The sequence below is a fragment of the Dendrobates tinctorius genome, unplaced genomic scaffold, assembly GCF_039654945.1.
Source record: "Dendrobates tinctorius isolate UK_male_01 unplaced genomic scaffold, ASM3965494v1 ptg000028l, whole genome shotgun sequence".
In the NCBI taxonomy this organism is placed as follows: Eukaryota; Metazoa; Chordata; class Amphibia; order Anura; family Dendrobatidae; genus Dendrobates; species Dendrobates tinctorius.
Window position 1 is genome coordinate 78,224,281 of NW_027361696.1, and position 25,806 is coordinate 78,250,086.

General features: G+C 44.5%; 1 protein-coding gene across 1 annotated transcript in view; it reads left to right on the plus strand.

Moving 5' to 3' along the window:
* The window catches only part of LOC141085568 (immunoglobulin superfamily member 1-like), a 77,232-nt gene that overhangs the window by 21,702 nt on the left and 29,724 nt on the right, over positions 1-25,806 (plus strand). The window contains exon 2 of the mRNA XM_073571028.1: positions 23,548-23,586. Within this exon, the coding sequence (XP_073427129.1) occupies positions 23,548-23,586 (39 nt within the window). The remainder of the gene's footprint in view (positions 1-23,547; positions 23,587-25,806) is intronic.

Below are 25,806 nucleotides of genomic sequence, written 5' to 3' on the forward strand. Positions count from 1 at the left end.
CATCCGACAGCCGTCCGATGTTTTCCATGGACCCATAGGCGAGTGTGATCCGATAAACAGACAAATCATGCATGCTGCGATTGTTTCCCTCGGACCACCCATAGGGAGAGATATGTTAACCCCTTTACGACATATAAAATATAGGTACGTCAAACGTTGTGTCCCAGCCATTGATGGCTCCAATACTGAGCACGCATCTTTCCCCACACTTGATGGCTGGTGCATTGAAACACCTAAGGAAGGCTATTTTAGAGCAGAAACGTGTTGTGTTTTTAATTAGGATAAAAGAGGGGGAGAAGCCAGCGCTGCTTGTGGTCAGAACGTAATGCATGAAGTGTGAAAACACACATAGGTTTCTATCTGTATTAAAAAATGAGACATTTAGCAAAAAATTGATCAATTGTTTGAGCTACCCCGCCACGTCAAGGCTGTCTCGTATGGGGAGTCCTACTCTACGTTTTTTATGTTCGCTGTGCCATTGCGGCCTCCTAAATGTATAAAAGCAAGACCTCATTACATGCACACTGTACCTCAAGCATTTCAGAATCGCTCCTATGGCACCAGAGAGGACAAGCGCAGGTAAAGATTAGCCAGGTCCATGCAGACATTTCAGGTCCAACCTCCACACTGCCTGACCAGCACCACAGATAAAGGACGATCCAGGCCCAGATACAGGTGCGTAATCAAATAAAGCCTAGGGCAGGGCAGGGCTGCCGTTTAATGTGAACAGCAGCCTAGATCAATCACTAAGAAAACAGAAAGAATAGCGTACATGACCCAGCGCGCACGGCTACAGTGGTGGTCAGCCACAAAACCAATATCAAGATAAAAGAGGGGGAGAAGCCAGCGCTGCTTGTGGTCAGAACGTAATACATGAAGTGTGAAAACACACATAGGTTTCTATCTGTATTAAAAAATGAGACATTTAGCAAAAAATTGATCAATTGTTTGAGCTACCCCGCCACGTCAAGGCAGTCTCGTATGGGGAGTCCTACTCTACGTTTTTTATGTTCGCTGTGCCATTGCGGCCTCCTAAATGTATAAAAGCAAGACCTCATTACATGCACACTGTACCTCAAGCATTTCAGAATCACTCCTATGGCACCAGAGAGGACAAGCGCAGGTAAAGATTAGCCAGGTCCATGCAGACATTTCAGGTCCAACCTCCACACTGCCTGACCAGCACCACAGATAAAGGACGATCCAGGCCCAGATACAGGTGCGTAATCAAATAAAGCCTAGGGCAGGGCAGGGCTGCCGTTTAATGTGAACAGCAGCCTAGATCAATCACTAAGAAAACAGAAAGAATAGCGTACATGACCCAGCGCGCACGGCTACAGTGGTGGTCAGCCACAAAACCAATATCAAGATAAAAGAGGGGGAGAAGCCAGCGCTGCTTGTGGTCAGAACGTAATACATGAAGTGTGAAAACACACATATTTTTTAATACAGATAGAAACCTGAGACATTTAGCAAAAAATTGATCAATTGTTTGAGCTACCCCGCCACGTCAAGGCAGTCTCGTGTGGGGAGTCCTACTCTACGTTTTTTATGTTCGCTGTGCCATTGCGGCCTCCTAAATGTATAAAAGCAAGACCTCATTACATGCACACTGTACCTCAAGCATTTCAGAATCGCTCCTATGGCACCAGAGAGGACAAGCGCAGGTAAAGATTAGCCAGGTCCATGCAGACATTTCAGGTCCAACCTCCACACTGCCTGACCAGCACCACAGATAAAGGACGATCCAGGCCCAGATACAGGTGCGTAATCAAATAAAGCCTAGGGCAGGGCAGGGCTGCCGTTTAATGTGAACAGCAGCCTAGATCAATCACTAAGAAAACAGAAAGAATAGCGTACATGATTGCATTTGATATGGTCTTGCTTTTAAAACATTTAGGAGGCCGCAATGGCACAGTGAATAAATAAAAATGTAGAGTAGGACCCCCCATATGAGATTGCCTTGGCGTGGCGGGGTGGCTCAATATATTGATCAATATTTTGCTAAATGTCTCATTTTGAATGCAGTAAGATATGTGCATATGCACCTCATGTTGTGCGTTCTGACCACTGGCAGTGCTGGCTCTTTTCTTTTTTTATTGCAAATTGGTTTTGTGGCTGACCACCACTGTTGCCGTGCACGCTGGGTCATGTTCGCCATCTTTTCTGTTTATTGTGATTGATCTAGGCTGCTGTGCACACTCACGACAGCCCCGCCCTGCCCCAGGCTTTATTTATTTTTGCATCCATGTCTGAGCCTGCATTGCCCTTCATCTGTGTTTGCTGGTTGGGCAGTGTGTGGAGGTCAAACCTGAGATGTCTGTGTTCAGACCTGGTTGGCCTTCATCTGCACCTGCTCCATCTGGCTGCACGGGAGTGATGCAGATATGCTTCAGGTATGGATTGCATTTGATATGGTCTTGCTTTTAAAACATTTAGGAGGCCGCAATGGCACAGTGAATAAATAAAAATGTAGAGTAGGACCCCCCATATGAGATTGCCTTGGCGTGGCAGGGTGGCTCAATATATTGATCAATATTTTGCTAAATGTCTCATTTTGAATGCAGTAAGATATGTGCATATTCACCTCATGTTATGCGTTCTGACCACTGGCAGTGCTGGCTCTTTTCTTTTTTTATTGTGTTTTTAATTACTCTTTAAGGTTATTCATGCTATTTCAATCTGTAACCAGCATGAAAAAAACAGCTCTGTATATGGATTTTTAAATAAATTCAATTCCATAAGCAAAAGAGTGTCATCATCACTAATCTGAACATTACCCGGAGGTATGTTCTACATCTGACGTTTGTTTGGGATCCCCACCGAAAGAGGGTAGCATCTCCGAATTTTATGTTCTCACATTTCACTTTGGAGTCATGAATAGAACAGGACTAACTCAACTCCACATGAATCTGAAGGGCAGCATGCCAGGAGGTTGGATCCCTACTTGTAATGAAGATCCAACATAGCATTGTGCCTATCCTGCACAACCTCTACAGGTGAGCACAAATATATGTATCACCCCTACCATTTATATGCCATTTATTGCGCTTAGGTAGCACTCTTATGCTTTCTCTCCTCTCACTTCAGCCTCCTGCCCTATAAGCGGATTCTTTTTGCGAGGTAAAGCATTTCCTTGCCTGTATTTTAAAAATGTTTTACTTCACAGAAAGAATTATGTGCTGTAAAGTTAGTATACTATTTTGCTTCCTTCCCTGCCCAGGAGCTGTGGTATTATCAGACCATGTTCCAGCATGGTCAGAAACATCCATTACACAGTACACAGTAAGAGCACATTTATAACATATTCTCATCAAAGGAACATTTATTTTTTAAATACATCAAAATGTGAATTTTCATATCATTCCAAGATCTATTGATTACAATTAACTTTAAAACTAATTTTGTTAGTGAGAAAATCCTTTTAACCCCTGTAGGAGCTGTACTCACTTGGGTGCGACAGCAGGAAAACAGGAGGCACGATCCTTTAAAAGTTAATGTGGGTTTATTGCTTCCTAAACCCAGAAGCACAAGCAAAAGGTAAACAGCCTTTAGATCAGGCAAAAACAAAGCATAAATTTCCATAGCAGGGCTCTGCTCCGCCAGGCCTGTGGGCACACAGGCTGGGGTAATGTCCAGCACTCGGGCTCGGTCTCGAACCACACACACAGGAAGCCTTCTTCTTCTCAACACACAGACCATATGCCAAAAAAGCCTCCATTATATAGGATGTAACCACACCCAGAAGTGAGGTATGTGGGTAGCCAGACCGCCCATATCTCATAGGTACCCACAACCCGGGCCCAGGTGCATCTTAGTACTTAAGTGCACTATAGAAAATATTCCGAGTTACATCACATAGAGCAGCCATCTTTATGACACATACCTCCCATTGATTACACATCCATTAGCCTCCTTACTTACCTTCCCCTCTGATTAAAGTCGTGGAGCTTGGCACTTTCTATTACCAGAGAAGGGATTCTTGAGAGGGCATTACCATGTAGCTTCCCTGCTCTATGTTCCACATGGAAGTTGAAGTCTTGCAGGGCTAAGAACTAGCGGGTAACCCTAGCATTTTTACCCTTTGTTTCTCTCATCCATCTGATCATGGTCAAATATCAATCTAAATTTACATCCTACCAAATAGTACCGTAATGTGTCCACAGCCCACTTTATGGCCAATCACTCTTTCTCTATGACTGAATAATTCCTCTCACATAAGGACAGCTTCCTAAACAAGTAGAGAACAGGCTGCTCCTCCCTATCTCATGGGAAAGAACTGCTCCTAATCCAACATCTGAAGTGTCTGCTTGGAGTATATACGCTATCCTAAAGTCAGGGGCCACCAGAGCCTGTTGCTTACATAGAGACCATTTCATTTTGTGAAAGGCCGTCTCTGCCTCTTCAGACCATTTAACCATTACTGATTTCATCCCCTTAAGTCAGGGGTGTGGCCATCAAGGCGAAGTTCGGGATGAACCTCCTGTAGTATCCCACGATTCCGAGGAAGGCTCTAACTTGCTTCTTGGACAGTGTTCTTGACCATGCTTGAATTGCCTCTACTTTACTGATTTGGGGTTTGATCTTGCCTTGACCCTCTACGTAACCCAGGTACTTGCTTCTTCTTTCCCCAAGGCACACTTCTTTGGGTCTATTGAAAACCCTGCCTTCCTTAGAGCATCAAACACCACTTAGACCTTTTCTAGATGACTCTCCCAGTCCAGGCTGAAGATAACAATATCGTCCAGGTATGCAGTGGCGTATTGCTTATGGGGTGCAAGGATTCTATCCATAGCTCTCTGGAAGGTCATTGGAGCCCCCTGCAGTCCAAACAGCATCCGGACATACTGGAAGCATCTGTCGTGTGCAGAAAACGCAGTCTTCTCCTTGACTTCCTGTGCCATGGGGATCTGCCAATATTCCTTTGGCAGATCCAAGGTGGTTTTGTACCTTGCGGGCACAAGTCTCTCGATTAGCTCATCGACGCGTGACATGGCATATGTTTTGAACTTGGAGACCTCATTCAACTTCCAATAATCATTGCAGAACCTGCATTCCCCATCGGGCTTGGAACCAGCACAACTAGGCTCGACCAACTGCTCCTGGACTCCTCAATGACCCCAAGTTTTAACATGCGCTCCACCTCCTTGGAGATCAGATCACTTCTCAACGGGCCTCCGGAATCCGATAATGTTTCACTTTTACAAGCACATGTGGCTCCATCAAAACTTCATGTTTTCCAACCTTTGTGAACCCCGGCAATTCTGAGAACATGTCCCTGTTTTCCGGAGTAACTTCCGGCCCTGCTGTTTCCAGGCCTGTGACAGCATCTCCACTAAGGCAACACCTCCAACCTCCAACCTGGGTTGCCCAGCAAGCATGGAGTTTCAACCGGCTCTCTGTCTTTCCATGTCTTGATGAGTTTGACATGGTAAACCTGATACGGTTTCCATCTTCCTGATTGATGAATCTTATAATTTACCTCACCAAGCTTCTCCGCCACCTCATACGGCCCTTGACATTTAGCCAAGAATTTGCTCTCCACCATAGGAATTAGCACAAGACCTCGGTCTCCCGGATGGAATTGCCTCACTCTGGCTGACCGATTGTAGACCCAGGCCTAAGCTTCTTATGCATGGAGGTGTCCTTTTTACGATGGGCATCACCTTCGCAATCCTCTGCTGCATCAGCGAAACGTGCTCAATGACGCTTCTGTGGGGCGAGACTTTGGCTTCACAGGTCTCCTTGGCTATATTCAGGAGACATCACGGATGTTGGCCATACAAAAGTTCTAAGGGTGAGAACCCCAAAGAGGCCTGTGGAACTTCACGGATGGAGAACAGCAGATACGGTAAAAGACAGTCCCAGTCTCTACCGCCTTTCTCTATGGCTTTCCGCAGCATGCTCTTCAGCGTTTTATTAAATCTCTCGACAAGGACATCTGTCTGAGGATGGTACACTGAAGTCCTCAACTGGGAGATTTGCAGGACCTTGCAAAACTCCCTCATCACCTTACTCATAAAAGGTGTTCCCTGGTCAATCAGGATCTCCTTCGGTAAACCTGTCCGAGAAACACATGGACCAATTCACGGGCTATAGTCTTTGCGGAGGAGTTCCTCAGGGGAATTTCTTCAGGATAGTGTGTGGCATAGTCCAGGATGACCAATATATAATGATGCTCACAAGCTGATTTAACAAAGGCCATAGCAATTCTCTCGAATGGCACTTCAATAATAGGCACTGGCACGAGGGGACTCCGAAAACCAGAGAACAAGGATCCTTAAAATTTAACTTTTAATGAAAACAAGCTTAAAAATGTCCAAATTTATATAGGTAGGACATAAATAATAAGGAATAAGACAGTGTGTCCTACTGAGCCCTACAGGGTCACTATACTGAGCCCTGCCTAGCAGTGGAAGTTGGCACCCTAAGCTTCTGCGGTAGGCGCCCCTACTCCTCGACGGCTCACCCTGATATTCCTAGAAATCCCTACAATGGAGAAAAAGTGTCCCAATACACCACAATAACTGTGTGAAAAACCCAAAAAGAAGTAAATAGAAAAAACATAGAAAAAAAATAAAAAGATGCAGAAATGATATTAACTAAATGTCAATTAATCAACGGTTATCGTCTCAATAGACTAATTAGATGAATAATTTTTAGTGCGTTGTAATCAATGACATAAAAAAAGCATCCCTTCAAGGCAGATTACCCTTAATGAAGAAATATTTAAACAAATGACTCAAAAATAAATATGGGTAAACAGAATGCAATAATCATGTATCATTGTTCCAATGGTATTAGCAATGTAGGGATCCCCAGACAATCTGAATTTCAATCAAACATAATCCATAATGGGAAAAGTATGGCAAAAAAGTGCACAGTACAAAGACACAATCATCTATTTTCAAGAGACAAAAATAATAAAATGCACAGTGCAATAGATCAAATAATCATGTCCTCATCTATTTGCCGTAGTACATCATCATAGTAGCCAGGAATCCCATAACAAAATTGAGGCCTCAGTCAGGCTCTATTCAAAAATACTGACATCACAAAGCAATGCCCGACGCGTTTACCCCCCCATGGGAATAGCGGGGGTTCATCAGGGGGTATGATGGCCACACATATAATGAAAATGCTGCGGAAAAGCCACTCACCACCTTGCCTTTATAGCGGCATCATCAAAAGACACCTGCGAATCATGAGGCAGGAATGTAAGCGGCACGCATATGGTGTTTCCGGAAATGATGCAATGTTACATGACGATGTGGAGCGCAGATGCGTTCCAGCTAGAAGACTAACTGGAAATAACAACAAAGTGAGACGCAATGCGTTCCACCATGGGGTAGAAAACGGAAATGACATATCCAAGCCAAAATGAGGTATGGAATAACTAAATAACAGCAGTGTGGAACATAAATCGGTGCGTGTACCATAAATTGATACTCCAAAGAATGTGTCAAATTGCAAATAAAGCTGCATACAGTAATTGACCCCTATCTGTTTGTGTTCATTCACATTCTGTTGTACACAACAGCATTGTAAGATTCAACACAAAGTCACAAAGTATTCTTAAGATGAGTGAGGTAACCACAGCCAGAATTACTATACAATTACAGACAACATAAAATAAGAACATACATAATTAAAAAAAATTCTCAAACGTCAATTAATATGACGAACAATAAATCAGTATAAATATACATGGGAGAAAGAGTTTCCAGACAGCGCACCAAGTGACCCTAAATGAAGCTTGAAAAAGACAACTGCTGATTTAGGCCTAAAGGACTCATGGATCTCAATAGATAGATCCACTTTGTTTCCCGTTGTACAATCTTATCGCAATCCCCTAGTCTCACTGAAGGAGGAATCACCTCTATCACCGCAAAGGATAATGAACCCAAATCACCCCCATGTACTTTATTAATATGGCGTGCGAGTGGTGTATCTCTGCCGTGCCTAATGTCTCCAAGATGTTCCCCAATACGAACACGTAATTCCTGTTTGGCTTTTCCAACACAGTCCTTGGGGCAATAGCACATGCAGATATACACCACTCCCGCTATCTTACAGTTAGCAAAATGTCTCAGCAAACAATATCACTCATAGGGACCCTGGGCACCACCTCCCCCGCCACTTTGGACCTTGGAAGTCCCACCCCTTTTTTGAGTCTCTACCCCTGTTGGGACCACCCAGTAAGGAGTGGGCTGCTTTCCCACGGAACCTTCCATTCCCTGGTATCTCTCAACCAGTTCATCGGCATTCCGAGGATTACCCTGAACAACCCAAGTCTGTAAGGGCCTCAGGAGGGAGTGTACAAACCGGTCCATCATCACCCGTTCAACCATCTGCGCAGGCATAAAGGACTCTAGCTGTAGCCACTTTTGTACCAGGTGCAACAGGTTAAAAATTTGGGAGCGCTGTGGGTGTCTCGGTGATACGCCCAACGGTGAACCCGCTGTGCCCTGAGAGTCATTGTTACCCTCAATTATGCAAGAATCTCAGCTTTTAGCATGCCATACTCTTTGGCATCCTGTAAAGCTAAGTCATAGTGCGCCTTCGGGCGTTCTCCTGTCAATACCTCTGCCCACTGCTCTGGCGGGAGTTTCTCCCTCTCAGCGACCCTTTCACTGTCAGGAAGGCCTCAACATCATCCCCCGGTGTCATTTTCTGCAAAGCCCGTCTTACCGCCTTGACGGGGTGTCATCAGCCGGGCCTGGGGTTGGGGCACTCGTCCTGCCCTGGATAGCGGTTGCCAAAAGCTGTATCTGCTGCCGTTGCTCCTGCTGGCTCTGCAGGATCTGCTGTAGCAACAGCCTGTTGGTCTCTAGCTGTTGCTGCTGCGACTGTGGGTCACCCTCCCAGGGCTGTGGGGTACTCGGTACTGGGCCAGTCTCTCAGAGGTGATTGTCACAGCAGCGGTGACCCGGTCCGCGGCCCTGGGCGCCCATGTAAAAGGGCTGAGTTGTGAATAAAGTTTATAAGTGATTCGTGACGCCACCAGTGGTGTTCGGCAAGGGAGGTGTTAAGCCGATGCTGCAGACAGATCCTCTGTGACAGATGGTGTAGTGCAGCAATGATGTTGCAGCCCTCCACAGGTAGGGCTGTTGGTCCCAGGGCAGTGTAGAGGAATGTTTAGGAAGAGGGTGCAGTGTTTGGCACAGAGATGTAGCAGTGCTGAGGATGTTGCAGGAAGGAGGCAAGGACACAACAGGGTGCAGTTTCTTTACCTTTATTTGGCAAACGCAGTCCAGGGTCCTGGTTACAGATGGCACAGGAGCAGGCTAACCTGGAAGCAGCTCAGGGATCTCTCTATCAGATGGGTTGTGTAGTCTCCTTCCTAGCGCTGGCTTGAGGTACATCTAGTACTGTCTTACACTGAAGTTCCTCCTTCTTATCTTCTCTTAGAACTACCTCGTATGGCAGACAGCTGTAGACCTCTATCTCTCTTGGCTCACCCGTCGCTGTTGTGCCTCCGAGTCTTAGGTGGGAATAGAGCATTTACAGCTTCCTATTCCTCTGGTTTCTGTTGCAGGACCTTCAGTATCCTTACAACAGGGGAGACCAGGCTCCAGATCATGCGCTATCACTGGGAGGGAGCTCTCTATCCTCAGCTCAACCTCCAGCTTCTCTCCACACGTCTACACTCTTTGCCCTCCTCACACTAACTCATCATTTCCCTTCCTGGTTCTCAGAGAGCATTCCTCCCCCAATTCTGGTTCAGAGCTCCCTCTGCTGGCCTGGAGTGGGAACTGTGTTGCATGACATGGTTAACTGTTAGAGAGACCCTTCATTGCCTCCAAGCCTGACATCACCCTCCCTGGAGGAAGGCAATGTCACTGTGGCGACCAAACTCCTGGGGGCGCCACATTCCCCCTAGTGCAAGTCAGTTCTCCTGGACTGATAAAAGAAAAACATGAAAAACATACAAACAATATGAAGGTTACAAGATTTAAGAAAAATGAAAAATTTACAAAAACCAAAAGCTGCAAAAATAGTCCTGTGATAAGTCCAAGCATCAATATCCATGGTCCATTCCTGGGCAAATGGTGAGCTATGTACAAAGTTGGTTACCACACACAGTCCTGTGGGCAGAATGTCCATAAAACAAAACGGGAAAATTCAAAAAACGATTTCTTACAGATTATCTGTAGGCACAAACTTGAACAGCTACATATATACATTTTTAACAGTTACATTGCTTTAATTTGATTATATGCGGAATCTAATGGGTGGTATACCTTGTGTAGTATGGGTAGACCTGCGTAACTCTGGTGTGGGTAAACTGGGTAGTATTCTCCTACGGACTCTTAGTCTCACCAGAGGTCTGGCAGATTCACCACTAGCAGGGCGAGGGTTCTCTGGCTCCACTGCTGGTACGGCATCTGCTACCTGAACTTCCTGATTTTCAGAGTTCTCATGAGTCACTTCTTCTTGTACTACCAGTTGGGGAAATGTCAACACTGGCACCACTATGGCATCATTCACTTTAGTCCAACTTGCAGGGAATTCTCCAAGTATAGTGTTGACCTTTTCTTCTTCTATGGGTTGGATGTTATTTTGTTCTTCCATTCTTTCCTTTAGCTGGTCAGGGCATAATTTCAAATGATCCCTTGATATTGCTGCTGAGGTTTTTCCTCCATCTTTACTAATAAGGCACACCTTGGCATTGTCAAAATTTGAGGGTAGAATGGTGTAAGGTTCAGCTTCCCATTGGTCATCCAATTTATGCAGTCTCCTTTTCCTCTTGAGGACTTGTTCTCCTGGTGACAAGGGGACTGCAGGTGCATGCTGATTGTAGTGCCTTTCTTGTTTTTGTCTTGCCTGAGCTAGTCTCTTCTCCACACACTCTTGTACTCTACGGTACTGTTGTTGTCTTTCTGTATCCCAGTCAGCATCTGGTGATGATACTTCAGGTGTCAGGACTCCCATATCCAAATCAATAGGTAGTTTACCAGGCCTTGCTCTCATTAGGTAGGCTGGAGTGCAGTTGGTGGAATTCACAGGAATGTGGTTGTAGAGGTCTACCAGATCTGGCAACTTTTCTGGCCACAGATTCCTCTCTTCCAAAGGCAAAGTCTTCAGTAGATCAATCACCACCTGGTTCATCTTTTAACACATGCCATAGGTCTGTGGATGGTATGGTGTTGTCCGGATTTTCTTACAACCGTACAAGTTACAGAATTCCTGGAACACTTCTGCCTCAAAAGCTGGACCTTGATCTGTAAGCACTCGCTCAGGATACCCATGCGGTCTACAGAAGTGCTGTTGGAATGCTCTGGCTGCTGTCCTGGCTGTTTGATCTTTGACAGGCACAACTACCAGGAATCACGAGTAGTGGTCCACGATGGTAAGAGCATAGATGTAGCCTGAACGGCTTGGGACCAGCTTCACATGGTCCAGGGCGACCAACTCAAGTGGCTGTTTGGTTATTATTGGCTGTAGAGGAGCTCTCTGGCTGTTTCGATCCTTTCGGCACAGGTTACATTGTCCACACTCTCGGCACCACTTTTCAATGGCTTTCCTCATACCAGCCCAGAGGAATCTCTCCCGGAGCAATGCTTCCAACTTCTTCCATCCGAAGTGGCCAGCTCCATTGTGGTATGCTTCCAAAACCATTGATGCCTCTCTCTTTGGGACTACCACCTGCCAGACCAGCTCATGAGTGCGAGCATTAATACTCCTCCAACACAGCTTTCCTTCATAAATGAACAGCCGACCTCTTTCCTTCCACAACTGCTAGGTTTCTTCAGGAGCATCCGACTCTGGGCGTGAGTCAGCTTGTGACAATAGCTCCTTCACCAGGCGGACTGCAGGGTCATTATCCTGAGTTTCTGCCCTGTCATGATGGGGCAATGGATTTAAGGTGACCTCTTTCAAGCCAGACCGTCTGTTTCTCACTCCTTGATCACGTTGGGCCGCAAGTGGCCGGTGGAAGGGAGGTAACTCTATTTCCTCAAGAGCCTCAGGATCTTCTGCATCTGGCAGATTAGGCATTCTGGACAGCGCATCAGCATTGGCATTCTTGTGCCCCGCTCGGTACTTGATGGTAAATTCATAGTTAGACAGCCGAGCCATCCATCGCTGCTCCAGTGCACCTAGTTTTGCAGTTTCCAAGTGAGTCAACGGGTTGTTGTCCGTGAAGATGGTAAACTTGGCTGAAGCTAGGTAATGTTTGAATCTTTCAGTCACAGCCTAGACTATGGTGAGGAACTCCAGCTTGAAGAAACTGTAGTTGTCAGGGTTCCTTTCTGTGGGACGAAGCTTCCTGCTGGCGTAGATCACTCTTTCTTTGCCATTCTGTACCTGTGACAGTACTGCTCCCAGTCCCACGTTGTTGGCATCAGTATACAACACAAAGTGCTGGTCATAATCTGGATAGGCCAGAACTTCATCTCCTGTGAGAGCCATCTTCAGTCGGGTGAAGGACCTCTCCAGTTCCTCATTCCATTCAAATGTGGAATTCTTCTGTTTGGCTTTCTTGGATTGCCCCACCAGAAGATTTTACATAGGGGTGGCTATTTCAGTGAAGCCTTTGATGAATCTTCGGTAGTAACCTACTAGTCCGAGGAACTGGCGTACTTCATGGAGGTTGCTGGGCTTCGGCCACTCCCGGATGACTGTGACTTTGTCAGGATCTGGTGCCACACCTTCTGCACTCACTACATGACTGAGGTACTGTATTTTGGGCTTCAGGGGGTGACATTTGGAAGGCTTCACCTTCAGGCCAAAGTTGGACAAGGCTTCAAACGCCTCAGCCAGGTGTTCCAGATGGTCTTCATAAGTCTTGGAGAAAACAATGACATCATCAAGGTACAACAGGACTGTCTCAAAGTTCATGTGTCCCAGGCAGCACTCCATCAGCCGTTGAAATGTCCTGGGGGCATTGCAGAGCCCGAATGGCATATAGTTGAACTCACAGAGACCCATTGGGGTGGTAAATGCTGTGTTCTCCTTGTCTGCCTCCGCCACGGGAACTTGCCAATACCCACTAGTGAGATCCAAGGTGGAAAAGTATTTAGCAGTTTTAAGTGCAGCTAATGATTCCTCAATCCTAGGTAATGGGTTGGCATCTTTATGTGTAATGCTGTTAATTTTCCTGTAATCAACACACATTCTCATGGTACCATCCTTTTTCTTTACAAAAACTATGGGAGCGGCCCAGGGGCTACAACTGTCTCTGTTAACCCCAGCTTCCTTCATCTCTCTCAACATACCTTTAGCACATTGCTATTGTGTTGGGGGTATAGGCCAGTACCTTTCTTTTATGGGTGGATGATCTCCAGTGGGGATATGATGTTGAACCCCTTTTGCCTTCCCAAAATCTAGAGGGTGTTTACTGAATACCCGCTCATACTCCTGGGTCACTCTATAAACCCCATTCTTTCGGTGTGAAGGGGTGGAGTCAGTCCCCAACTGCAGTTGCTGGCACCACTCCTCCAGCTGCTTTACAGAGCCATTGTCCTCCACCTGGTCGGATGAGACCAAGGGCTCTGCTGCCTGCATTGCATTATTACTGACAGTGAGCAGCTTAGCAACAGTGGCATACCGAGGTATTGTGGCCTCCTCCTCCCCACAATTCAAAAGGCGTACAGGTACTCTCCCTTTTCATACATCAACTACCCCTCGGGCTGTTAGGACAGTGGGCCTGCTATCAGAGTATACTGGCTCTACCAATGCCTGATAATCCTTCCCTCTGAGGCCTATAGCTGCCCGACACCAAATCAACAATTTACATCTGGGGGGGTATTGCAATGGGGAAAGCATCACTCACTCTGACACTGCCAATTTCTCCGCCAGAGAGTTCTACCTGCTGTCTTTGCATCAGGGTCTTGATCTCCTTCTGCAGGACTCGTTGTCCACTGGAACCAGCAGTCTCAGCCACCTGTTGCAACAAGACAATAACCTCGGAAAGACAATTTTCAATTACATTTGTACCAAGAGTCATCATGGGATTACATTCTCGTCGATCAATATCCACAACTATCAGACCTTGAGATTTTAGCTCTACCCGACCCACTTTAACACTAATCTCTTTACATCCAATCTGCGGCAAAGACTGACCATTACTGGCAACTACTGTTAGTTCATCAGTTGGGCCACGGGTAAGTTCAGAATCAGCCCAATACCGCTTGTAAAGGATATAGGGCACAGTGGTCACCTGGGAGCCAGTGTCCAGCAAGGCGTTCATGGGGATGCCGTAAATCACCACTGGAAGGATCGGTCTCCCTCCAACATACTTGGCTCGCCAGTTCCTTGGGCCTTGTGATCCTACTCCAGGGAGTTGGCCCTCTGCCCCAGGGGTGACTCGTTTAAAGGACAGAATCTTGCAAGATGACCTGACTTGTGGCAGCGACGACAGATGGGACGTCCGTCCTGATCATAGCGGTCGTTGTTCCTCCCTCGGAGTGGCGGGGTTCTCCTCTTCCGGAGCCACAGGACATCCTTTGGACTGGAAGCAAGCTGGATCTTCTCCTTGGAGGACACCTCTGCAGGGACTGCACGGTTTTAGTAAGTGCAGCCATACCTTTGGTCAACTCCTGGACCTGAAGACGCAGTTCTTCAGTTGGATCTTTATCCAGAGTCTGTGCATCAGCTTCCACAGGGATGGAAGGGAAAGATGTTGCTTCCTGGTGGTAGGTGATCGCTGGGCGCCTAGGGGGCGCTGGACGGTTGACAGTTGGTTCCTGCAGTACCCGAATAGCCCTATCCTTGAAATCAGCAAAGTCCAGGTCAGGGTTTTGTAGGGTTATGATGCGCAGCTGTGCTCTGTGGGTACTGGATAGGAGTCCTTCAATGAACTGCTCCTTTAACAGTTTGTCTTCCTCTTTCATACTGTCAGGATCAATTTGCCTGACGGCTCGCAGCGCCTCCTGCAGGTTAAGAGCATAGTCCCTTATATTGTCCTGCGCTTTCTGTTTACATCCAAAGAACCTCATTTTGATTTCAGCTGCGGTGCGCGTGTCAAACGTGCTTTTCAGCTTAGCCAAAAGCTTTTTGACAGTCTCTTTATCAGTGTCCTGCCAGGCTTTTACTTCTCTCTGTGCTGCACCTGTTAGCTGCCCAATAAGGATGTTCACCTTCTGGCTTTCAGATAGAGGATACACCTCAAACAAACTGCACAGTCTCTCTTTAAATTCACTCAGGGTATGTGACTCACCCGTGTGCTGCGGTAGCCAGGCCGCTCCCGGTATGTAGGGCATTATGGGGACCGCTGCGGTGGGTGTTACTTCTCGGCGCTGAGGGGTTTGCGGGAGTGCCCGCCGCTGCATTGGCGTTGTCCTCAGACATTTTCTCTCCCCCCTAGTTAACGTGAGCCAGGCCGCGGGGTTGCGCTGGCTTACCGGATGCTGCTCCTCGGCTGGATCAGGGGACGCCGGAACTGCAGGCCTCAGCTTTTCACTTCCCGCGCGCTCTTCTCCTTTCGCGCTTCTCGGCTGGCTCTGCCCACGAAGGCCTGCCCCCTTTAATCCCGCGCGCCAATCAGCGGGATAATGGCGGCAATGGCTCCAATTTCGCACACAGTCTATAGCACCACAGTCTCTGGCACACAGGACCCGGGGAAACTGGGCTCCGTAATCCTGTTCGTGACGCCAAAATGGGTCACCCTCCCAGGGCTGTGGGGTACTTGGTACCGGGCCGGTCTCTCAGAGGTGATTGTCACAGCAGCGGTGACCCGGTCCAAGGCCCTGGGCGCCCATGTAAAAGGGGTTAAGTTGGGAATAAAGTTTATAAGTGATTCGTGACGCCACCTGTGGTGTTCGGCAAGGGAGGTGTTAAGTCGACTCTGCAGACAGATCCTCTGGGACAGATGGTGTAATGCAGCAATGATGTTGTAGCCCTCCACAGGTAGGGCTGTTGGTCCCAGGACAGTGTAGCGGAAAGTTTAGGAAGAGGGTGCAGTGTTTGGCACAAAGATGTAGCAGGAAGTTGGGGATGTTGCTGAGGATGTTGCAGGAAGGAGGCAAGGACACAAGGTGCAGTTTCTTTACCTTTACTTGGCAAACACAGTCCAGGGTCCTGGTTACAGATGGCACAGGAGCAGGCTAACCTGGAAGCAACTCAGGGATCTCTCTATCAGAAGGGTTGTGTAGTTTCCTTCCTATCACTGGCTTGATGTACATCCAGTACTGTGTTACACTGAAGTTCCTCCTTCTTATCTTCTTATTCCTCTGGTTTCCGTTGCAGGACCTTCAGTATCCATACAACCGGGGGGACCAGGCTCCAGATCATGCGCTATCACTGGGAGGGAGCTCTCTATCCTCAGCTCAACCTCCAGCTTCTCTCCACACGCCTACACTCTTTGCCCTCCTCATACTAACTCCTCATTTCCCTTCCTGGCTCTCAGAGAGCACTCCTCCCCCAATTCTGGTTCAGAGCTCCCTCTGGTGGCCTGGAGTGGGAACTGTGTTGCATGACATGGTTAACTGTTAGAGAGACCCTTCATTGCCTCCAAGCCTGACATCACCCTCCATGGAGGAAGGCAATGTCACTATGGCGACCATACTCCTGGGGGCGCCACAACTGGACCAGGTGTTTCAGCAGGTTCTCTATTTTGTCTGGCGATGCTTGCTGGCTTGCGACAGACTTAACCAAGACATGCAGTCCTTCCTGTAGCAGTCTCATGTCTCTGCTGGGAACGCTGACCGCACATTTAGCACCAATTGTAGGGATTGTACTCACTCAGGTACAACAGGAGGAAAACAGGAGGCATGTTCCTTTAAAAGTTCATGTGGGTTTATTGCTTCACAAACCCAGAAGTACAAAGAAAAGGTAAACAACTTTTAGATCAGGCAAAACAAGGCATAAATGTCAATAGCAGGGCTCTGCTCCGCCAGGCCTGTGGGTACACAGGCTGGGGTAATGTCCAGCACACAGGCTCGGTCTGGAGCCACACATACAGGAAGCCTTCTCCCTCCCAACACACAGACCATGTGCCAGAAAAAACACCCTCCATTATATAGGCTGTAACCACACCCAGAGGTGAGGCATGTGGGTTAGGAAGTTATAAAGGTTAAAAGTTAACCAGCGATTTTTCATTTTTCCAACAAAATTTACAAAACCATTTCTTTAGGTACCAAATCACTTTTGAAGTCACTTTGAGGGGTCTATATGATAGAAAATGCCACAAAGTGAAACCATTCTAAAAACTGCACCCCTCAAGGTGCTCAAAACCACAATCAAGAAGGTTATTTAACCCTTCAGGTGCTTCACAGGAATTTTTGGGAAAAAAAATAACATTTTAACTTTTTTCACAAAAAATTGACTAGATCCAATTTTTTTATTTTGACAAGGGTAACATGAAAAAAAAAATTTGTTGTGTGATTTCTCCTGAGTATGCTAACCCCATATGAGGGAGAAAACCACTGTTTGGGCGCATGGCAGGGCTCAGAAGGGAAGGAGCGTCATTTGACTTTTTGAATGTAAAATTTCCTAGAATCATTAGGAAGCGTCATGTCCCATTTGAAGAGCCCCTGATGTGCCTAAACAGTGGAAACCCCCCACAAGTGACCATATTTTGGAAACTAGACCCCTTAAGGAAGGTATTTAGATGCGTGGATAGCACCTTGAACCCCCAGATGCTTCACAGAAGTTTATAATGTTGAGCTGTGAAAATAATAAAATCACATTTTCCGCACAAAAATGTTGTTTTATCCCCAAATTTTGCATTTTCATAAGGGTAATAGGAGAAATTTCACCATACAATTTGTAGGGCAATTCCTCCTGGGCACGCCAATACCCCATATGAGGGAGAAAACTACTGTTTGGGAGCACGGCAGGGCTTGGAAGAGAAGGAGCGTCATTTGACTTTTTGAATGTAAAATTTCCTGGAATCATTAGCAGACGTCATGTCCCATTTAGAGAGCCCCTGATGTGCCAAAACAGTGCACAACACCCACAAGTAACCCCATTTTGGAAACTAGATCACAGAATTTTATACCAATGAGCAGAGAAGAAAAAATGACTACATTTTTACCATCAAAATTTAGTTTTAGCCACAGATTTTACATTTTCACTCAAGAAGTGGGTAAAAATGGCACCAAAATTTGTCCCACAATTTCTACTACTTCTACTGAATGTGGCAATAGCCTATATGTGGATGTACAGTACTGCTTAGCCATACGAAGTGACTCAGGAGGAATGGAGTGCTATTTGCCTCCTGGAGCCAAGATTTTCCTTGAAGAGTTTGCAGACTTCATATACAGAGCTCCTAATTGTTAGAAGAGCAGAATCTCCACCTCAAATGACCACATTTTAGAAATTATACCCCATTGGGAATTTATCTACAGGGGTAGTGCTGATTTTGACTCCATGGGTATTTTCCAGAAACAAGCAGCAATGAATGTTGCCGAGTGAAAATTGCAAACTGCCATTGTATTGACCAGTACGCTGTAGTGACCAGTACGTTGCAGTCACCAATATGTTATGCTATATGTGGTTTAGGTACACTGTGGGTCTCAGAAGGAAGGGGGCATTTGGATTTGAGAGCACAGAATTTTCTGAATTTCTTTTGGAGGTTATGGAGCCATTTCGCTTTTCCAGAGCCTTTGTACTACTAGTAACATGGAAGCCCCCTATACTCCTGTTAACAGATGACAGACCTCAGTGAGGGCTTGATTTTTTGTCAGGGTGGATAAAAATCAATGTTTTTTTTTAAAAAATCAAAAAAAAAAAAAAAAAAAAAAAAAAATCGGATTTTTTTCATTGAAATCGGATTTTTTTCAATAAACTGCTCTTTGAGGAAAATATTTTACCATCCAAAGGTTCTTCCATCATGAGATAAAGCTGAGTTGTTTAACTCAGTAGAATAAAGGCTGTATATGTGTAACATTCACAATGCCATGCTCTTCCAGAGGTTTCTGTAGGATTAGTGGGCAGTTTCTCTCCTATATTATCACAGACGCTCGCTTTACTTACGCAGTTCTCAAAACTGAATTTGACTCCGCAGAGGTCCCAGCCTCTTCTTCACGGCAAAAATGTTACAACATGAACAGAGTTGAGAAAAAGACCTTAATCCTATTGTTCTACAAACCTATGAATACAGAATCAACCCCTTCAGTGCCAAGTCCAAGAAGTTAGACAATATGTTTCTGATTGCTTGGAGTGGAATAGATCTGCACAACACAAGAAGAATGTGAATCTAAGTGTGAGGAGGAGGAAGGGCAAGCAGACAAGAAAATGAAAGTGAAACTTTGAGCACAATACTGCAGCATAGCCACAGACAGACAAGTCTGGATCTGTTTGTGTGTACGATCTGAGGTTTATTACATTCTTTCCTTATAATGGCAGCAGGCCGTAAAAGAGACCCAGTTTGGGAATATTTTAATGAAGCTCCTTCGCCTATCGGTAAGGCAGGCATGCGTGCAAAATGCAAACGATGCAACAAAGAGATGCAAGGCCTGGTGGCGCGAATGAGGCAACATCATGAGAAGTGCGGTGATGAAGATGACCAAAGAAACACTTCTGAACAGGCAGGATCTTCAGGTTGGTAAACATTTTTATTGAATCCCATTTCTAAAGACTGAACTGTCATGTGTGAGAAAAATTATATTTCTTATTATTACTGCATGTTACTGTCATTTGGTACAGTTATGAAGAAAAACAAATATTCCTTTTGGGGCAGGGGCAGTGATGTGTTGTGTACAATAAGCAGAAATTGTATAAACAATAAAATAACAGCATTGACTTTTTTTGTTTAGGGGAATTCATGGATTCTGGAAACTATCCACCTCCAAGATCACCATCATCCTGTTCTACAGTTTCAGAGTTATCCATCCAGGATAGTGCTTCATTAGCAGCAGCAGCATCATCATCAGACACCCACAGCCACATATCACCATCACCCAAAAGGAAGAAAAAACCTTTACCTCCTGGAACCACCATAGATAGGTTTGTGATAAGAACTAGCAGATTAGAAAAAGAGTTGATTGATGAAAAAATTGCCCAGTTTATTTATGCAACAAACTCTTCTTTCCGTCTGACTGAGAACCCACATTTCATTAATATGGTTCAGTCACTGAGACCAGGATACAGTCCACCCAGCAGAGCTGATGTTGCAGGGAAACTGCTGGATCAAGTGTATGACAGAGAAATGGAGCAATGTGCAACAGCTCTGGAGGGTAATATTGTTAACCTAAGTATTGATGGGTGGAGTAATGTCCACAATGATCCTATTGTATGTGCTTGTATAACAACAGAAGAAGGTAAAGTCTTCCTTGCACAAACAACTGATACGTCAGGAAATGCACACACAGCAGAATACTTACAAGAAGTGGCAGTAAAAGCTATAACGACATGTGAACAAAAATTCAAATGTCTAGTACGCAGTTTGGTAACTGACAATGCTGCAAACGTATCCAAGATGAGAAGAGATTTAGAAGAGCAGGGAGGGAATACAAAGCTGCTAATAACATATGGTTGCAGTGCTCATTTGCTGCACCTCTTAGCCAAAGACTTAAGTGTTCCAGAAATAAAGGCTAATGTTGCTGAAATTGCTAAATACTTCCGTAATAATCATTTTGCTGCAGCAGCTCTGAAAAGGATGGGTGGAACCAAGCTAACGCTCCCACAAGATGTTAGATGGAACTCTGTGGTGGACTGTTTTGAGCAGTATATCAAAAACTGGCCTATTCTGATGACACTTTGTGAAGAAAATCGAGATAAAATAGATGGCACTGTCACGGCCAAAATCCTCAACATTGGGCTTAAGAGAAATGTTGAACATATGCTGAGCTTCCTGAAACCCATCTCTCAAGCTTTAAACAAAATACAGAAAAGTAGCTGTTTTATTGCGGATGCTGTTGAAATTTGGAAGGAACTGAGTGAACACTTAAAAACAGAACTACACATGGACAGAATTAAAATTACAAGCAGTAAACAAACGAATGGGACAAGCACTGACTCCAGCTCATTTTTTGGCAAATATTGTCAATATCCAATATCAGGGTCAAAACCTAAGTGCTGAGGAAGAGGAGTTAGCTATGACATGGGTATCCAGCAATCATCCATCTTTAATGCCAACTATAATAAACTTCAGAGCTAAGGGGGAACCATTCAAGAAATATATGTTTGCTGAAGATATTTTAAGGAAGGTCACACCAGTAAACTGGTGGAAGTCACTTAAGCGCTTGGATTTAGAGACTGTTCAAGTAATGATTTCACTTTTAACAGCAGTAGCTTCTTCTGCAGGCGTTGAGAAATCGGTTGGGACCCAATAAAGCAGGAAAGCTTGTTTTTCTTTTCCAGATTATGAATAGGAACAAAGAAGATGATGATGATGAAGATGACAACAAGTGAGCTACAGAGGACAGCAGGGACAGTAGTATTTAAGTTTTTCATGTGTCGGCTGGGCTGACAGTCTAATTTTCTTAAAATATATATATATTTTGTTTAGCCAAATTAGTTAACAAACATGGATGTTTGTTTAAGCAAATAACTTATGCTGTAATGTTGTTATTGTTTCAGTTGAATAAATCTATTTAAATTGTTATTAAGGTCAGGATTATTTTTCTCCTTCCTAAGTAAACAGAACAGTGGTGTCCAAATATGAATGATTAACCCATTAAACTGGGGAGAAAAAAGTAATATAAAAAGTGATTCTAAAAATCTTCATCTACTTGCATGTTAAAGTAGCAAGAACTATTTTAGGTAGAAACTTTGATTTAAATCACTGATTTAAATCAAGCCTTACTGACTAGTGATTTAAATCGTGATTTAAATCAGTTAGATTTAAATCAAATCCACCCTGTTTTTTGTTGATTGAGTTGAAGCTTTTATTGGGAACATTTTACATATAATTTGGGATCACATTTATCCAGCACATACTTTGGGATTTCCATCAAAATCTTTGAGTGACATGATTAAGATGAAATGCCCGAGAGAACTATTCACTATAATGAGGTAGCAGAGTTACTCTGGACTCCACCTGGCCTCTGTTAAGCAGTGTCCTTCTTTTCAGAAGTGCACAAAACTGTGGTTGATGGCACTTTTATGCAATCCTAAAAAGACGAACACCGCCGGATCACAGGTCAGACGGCGCCCACAGTGCATCCATCTGCCTCATTATAGGGAATCTTCCGCCAGAGGTTCTGTCTGAATCATGTATTTCAAAGATTTACACTGAAACCCCGATGTTAGCGCTCAACGCAATGCACAGGATAAATGTGTGCCGAGCTTTACTATGATCTTTGGGAGGCAGAATGAAAAAATGAACAGATAGTGAACAATTGGTTTTATTTATTTTTTACGCCATTCCTTGTGCGGTATAAATGATTAGGTGACTTTATTCTTTGAGTCGGTGAGATTACAGAGATACCAGATTTTTCAGGTTTTTACGTTTGGTTGCAGTCACACACTAAAAGATGCTTTTTATTGCAAAAAATAGTTTTTGCATCACCATATTTTGAGAGCTATAATTTTTCCATACTTTGGCCCATGTGAGTTTTTTGCGGGACGAGTTGATGCTTTTATTGGTACCATTTTCAGGCACATCACATTTTTTGATCGCTTTCCATTCTGATTTTTGGGAGGCAGAATGAACAAAAACCAGCAATTCAGGATTTTTTTTTGGGGGGGGGGGTTTACTTTCTTTACTTTGTCCCACCATGGGACTATCATTTTTGCATGCCGATCGCTTTTACAACTTGGGGATGCAGCTCTGGTGACCCGGATGTTGTCATGACGACATCCGGTCACCGTGGCAACGATCGGGATCCCGCAGCGCGCCGCGGGGTCTATGATCCAAAGGCAGAATTCTGCAAGTGTTTGAGCGTAGCATTTAGGGGGTTAAAGTGCCGGGAGCGGTCTGTGATTGCTCCTGGCACTTAGTGCAAGGTGTCAGCTGTCAGAATCAGCTGATACTCGGTGACGATCGCCTACACACCACCTGTGTGCATGGGCGATTGGATGGATGTAATAATCTGTCCGTGCTCAAATAGGCTCAAGTCACATGGACGGATTATTAAGTCCGATGTTAGAAAGGGGTTAAGAATCTGGCATCTCTGATTTCGAACTGCCAAATAAGATTATCTTGGTACATTTTTTAAACACATCCACTTGTGGAAATTGTTATTATTCCAAGATCTATTGATTAAAATGAACTTTGTTCATGGAACAACCACTTTAACTTCCCCGACATCTTCTGTCGTTGGCTCCATACATGTAAGACTCTTGGACAAACTGGTCCATGTTGAGAGTTTTGCCTACATTAGACTATCATGATATGCATGGTTATTCCACCCTCCAACCACTGATTTATAAATGTCTCCCTATGTTCAAACCAAAATTGGTCAATCAGCAACTGGAGGTTAGAGGGAGTCTACATATGAAACATCCAAATTCATTGCTGGGTACTACTGCATATTAATGCATGTGGCACAGTTTGCCAAAATCATCAGGTTCCCTTTGACGCTTATGGACAATGGTTATAACTGTTCCCCCAATGTATAACTCTTTTGTATAACACGTTAGCCTTGCTTCCGCTAGGTACTAACACAACAGAAGTAGTTATCTTCCTTGAGTCTAATCCATTATTATTACTTTCAGGCTGGCTCCTGATGATGAACGCACAATGGTTTTCAGCCAGTGAGTATAACATAAGAGTGAAAAACATGAGACTTGTTATTTTATTGAAGCCAAAGAGGAAAATTCCACCCAAAAATTTTTTGATCATATTGCTGATGGTCCGAAGTGAACAAGGAACTGGAGGGCACCACTGCACGGGATCACCCGTGCATGCAAATGACAAACCACATAAAAAAAAAGAAGAAAAGAGCATGCACAAAACAGGGATCACCAAACTGGAATAAAGAGAAAAAATATATATCTTTTACTATAACAACACTGCACAACACACTGAAAGCATTAAAAACATTAAAAAATGCCCAAAGGGCAGTAAGAAATATACACAGAACCCGCAATAGGGTTAAAGAGACCCCGCCAAAACCCACCACTGAATAAAACAAAAGAGGATTCAAACAAATACTCCTTCAGTCATAAAATAGTGGCTGAGTTGATAGAAACAAAATCCCTCAAATGCCGATAAATATATATGAGCCAAAGCTGCTGAAGTAACCAGACTAGAGAGTAGCAATAAAGAATCCTATTATTTGATGCAAAGTCTAAACTAAAAGTCAAGAGAGCAAAGGAAATAGCGCCCAATACAACCTGAACCCAGGTGATGAGAACATGCCCCTAGACCCAGTAGCACATCCAGCTGAAGCAGCATAAGAGCCCAATAATGAGGGAAGCAGTGAGGGAGGCGGGGGCTCACGGATGCCCGACGCGTTGCGCCAGGGAACCACCTGGCTTCATCAGGGGCAGTATCCAGTGTGTGTCCAAGCGTCATATAAATACCGTTAGATGATGCAGTTTGTCAGGGCTCAGCTGGAGGAAGTAGGCGTATTGATCCCCACAGACCAAGGCCGGCGTGTGATGCGGGAAGAAGTGACGTCAGACCTGCGTCTATGCAGGCCTGAGGTCAGCGATGAAGGCATCGCCAAGGAGCACAAAGATGGCCGATGGCAAGTCTATAGCGCATGCGCCGGTTTGAGCACGCGCACATCCTGGTAGTCCAAGCTTTAGAAAGATCAGATGGTTCGCTTATGCTCAGTAGAAATGCGCACAAACTTAGAAAAATAAGAAAGGAAGGGCGCATGAAAGAGATAACAGAAGACACAATGTACCAGACGTGCCTAATGCCCTCAATAATAGAGCGACCATAACTGCAAACTTAGAAAAAATCAGAAAAAATCAGAGAAAATCACACCCTCATTTTGGACATATCAATTATAGCCCATATAAATACTAGAGGCACACTAAACTACCCAAAGTTGAAAAAAAACATGTTTTTTTAGGACAGATAGAAGCTAGTTCACCTATCATAAAGTCAGGGTATACCCCAAATACTTAAAGGATCAAGAGGGCAAGTCAATATATATACGAGAAAATGTATGGAAAAAAGAGAATTTTTTATATATATGAACACACAATACATCTGTATCAATACTATTGTGCCATAACAATCAGTAGCTGAAATTACACACACCGGTTATGAAGAAATACCACAAAAATCATACAAAAAATAAACTGGTAAACAAAAAATCAATGTGAGGAGGTTCTCTTCATATTAGAGATGTGGCGATCTGAAAGACACCTAATTTCTTCATAGAGGCTGGAACGCGATGTAGATTTTCAAAATGCCTGTATACGGGATGTGGCCTAAAACAACATCTAAACAAAAGAAGAAAAAGAGGAGATGTAAAAAAAAATGGAACTATACACAAAAATATGCTGGTAGTCAACCCATATAGAAGGAACACAAATGGTGCTGGTCAAAGAAGGTGGGAAAATTAAAGCGGTTTGTAAAATCCAGTAAAAAGGAGCTCTTCATTCAGCCCATGGGGGGGTGAGGCTTTTAAGATTACAACAATGTAAGTGCTCAGCGTGGAGCATTGCATACATTTTAATTGAGTCTTAAATTTGATCCAAAATGTTATGTACCCCACAATGCTACCAACAAAAAATGTAAAATCATCTCACAAAAATAAGGATATTTAATGGGTTTTCATTTTCATATAACTGGAAGCTCAGAGTGTTCTGGCACCCTCAACTTTGTGCTTAAGAAAAGCGAGTTGACAGACAGCTAAACTCTTTCCTATCGATGCATTGAGACAGATGCAGGGGGTCCTTTACAACTTTTATTGATAGGATCAGTGTAAAACTATAAGAAAAAATGAAAGTACTCAGTACAAGGCATATAACATCTAAATACATAGCATTATGTATCGTACAAGACATTCACAG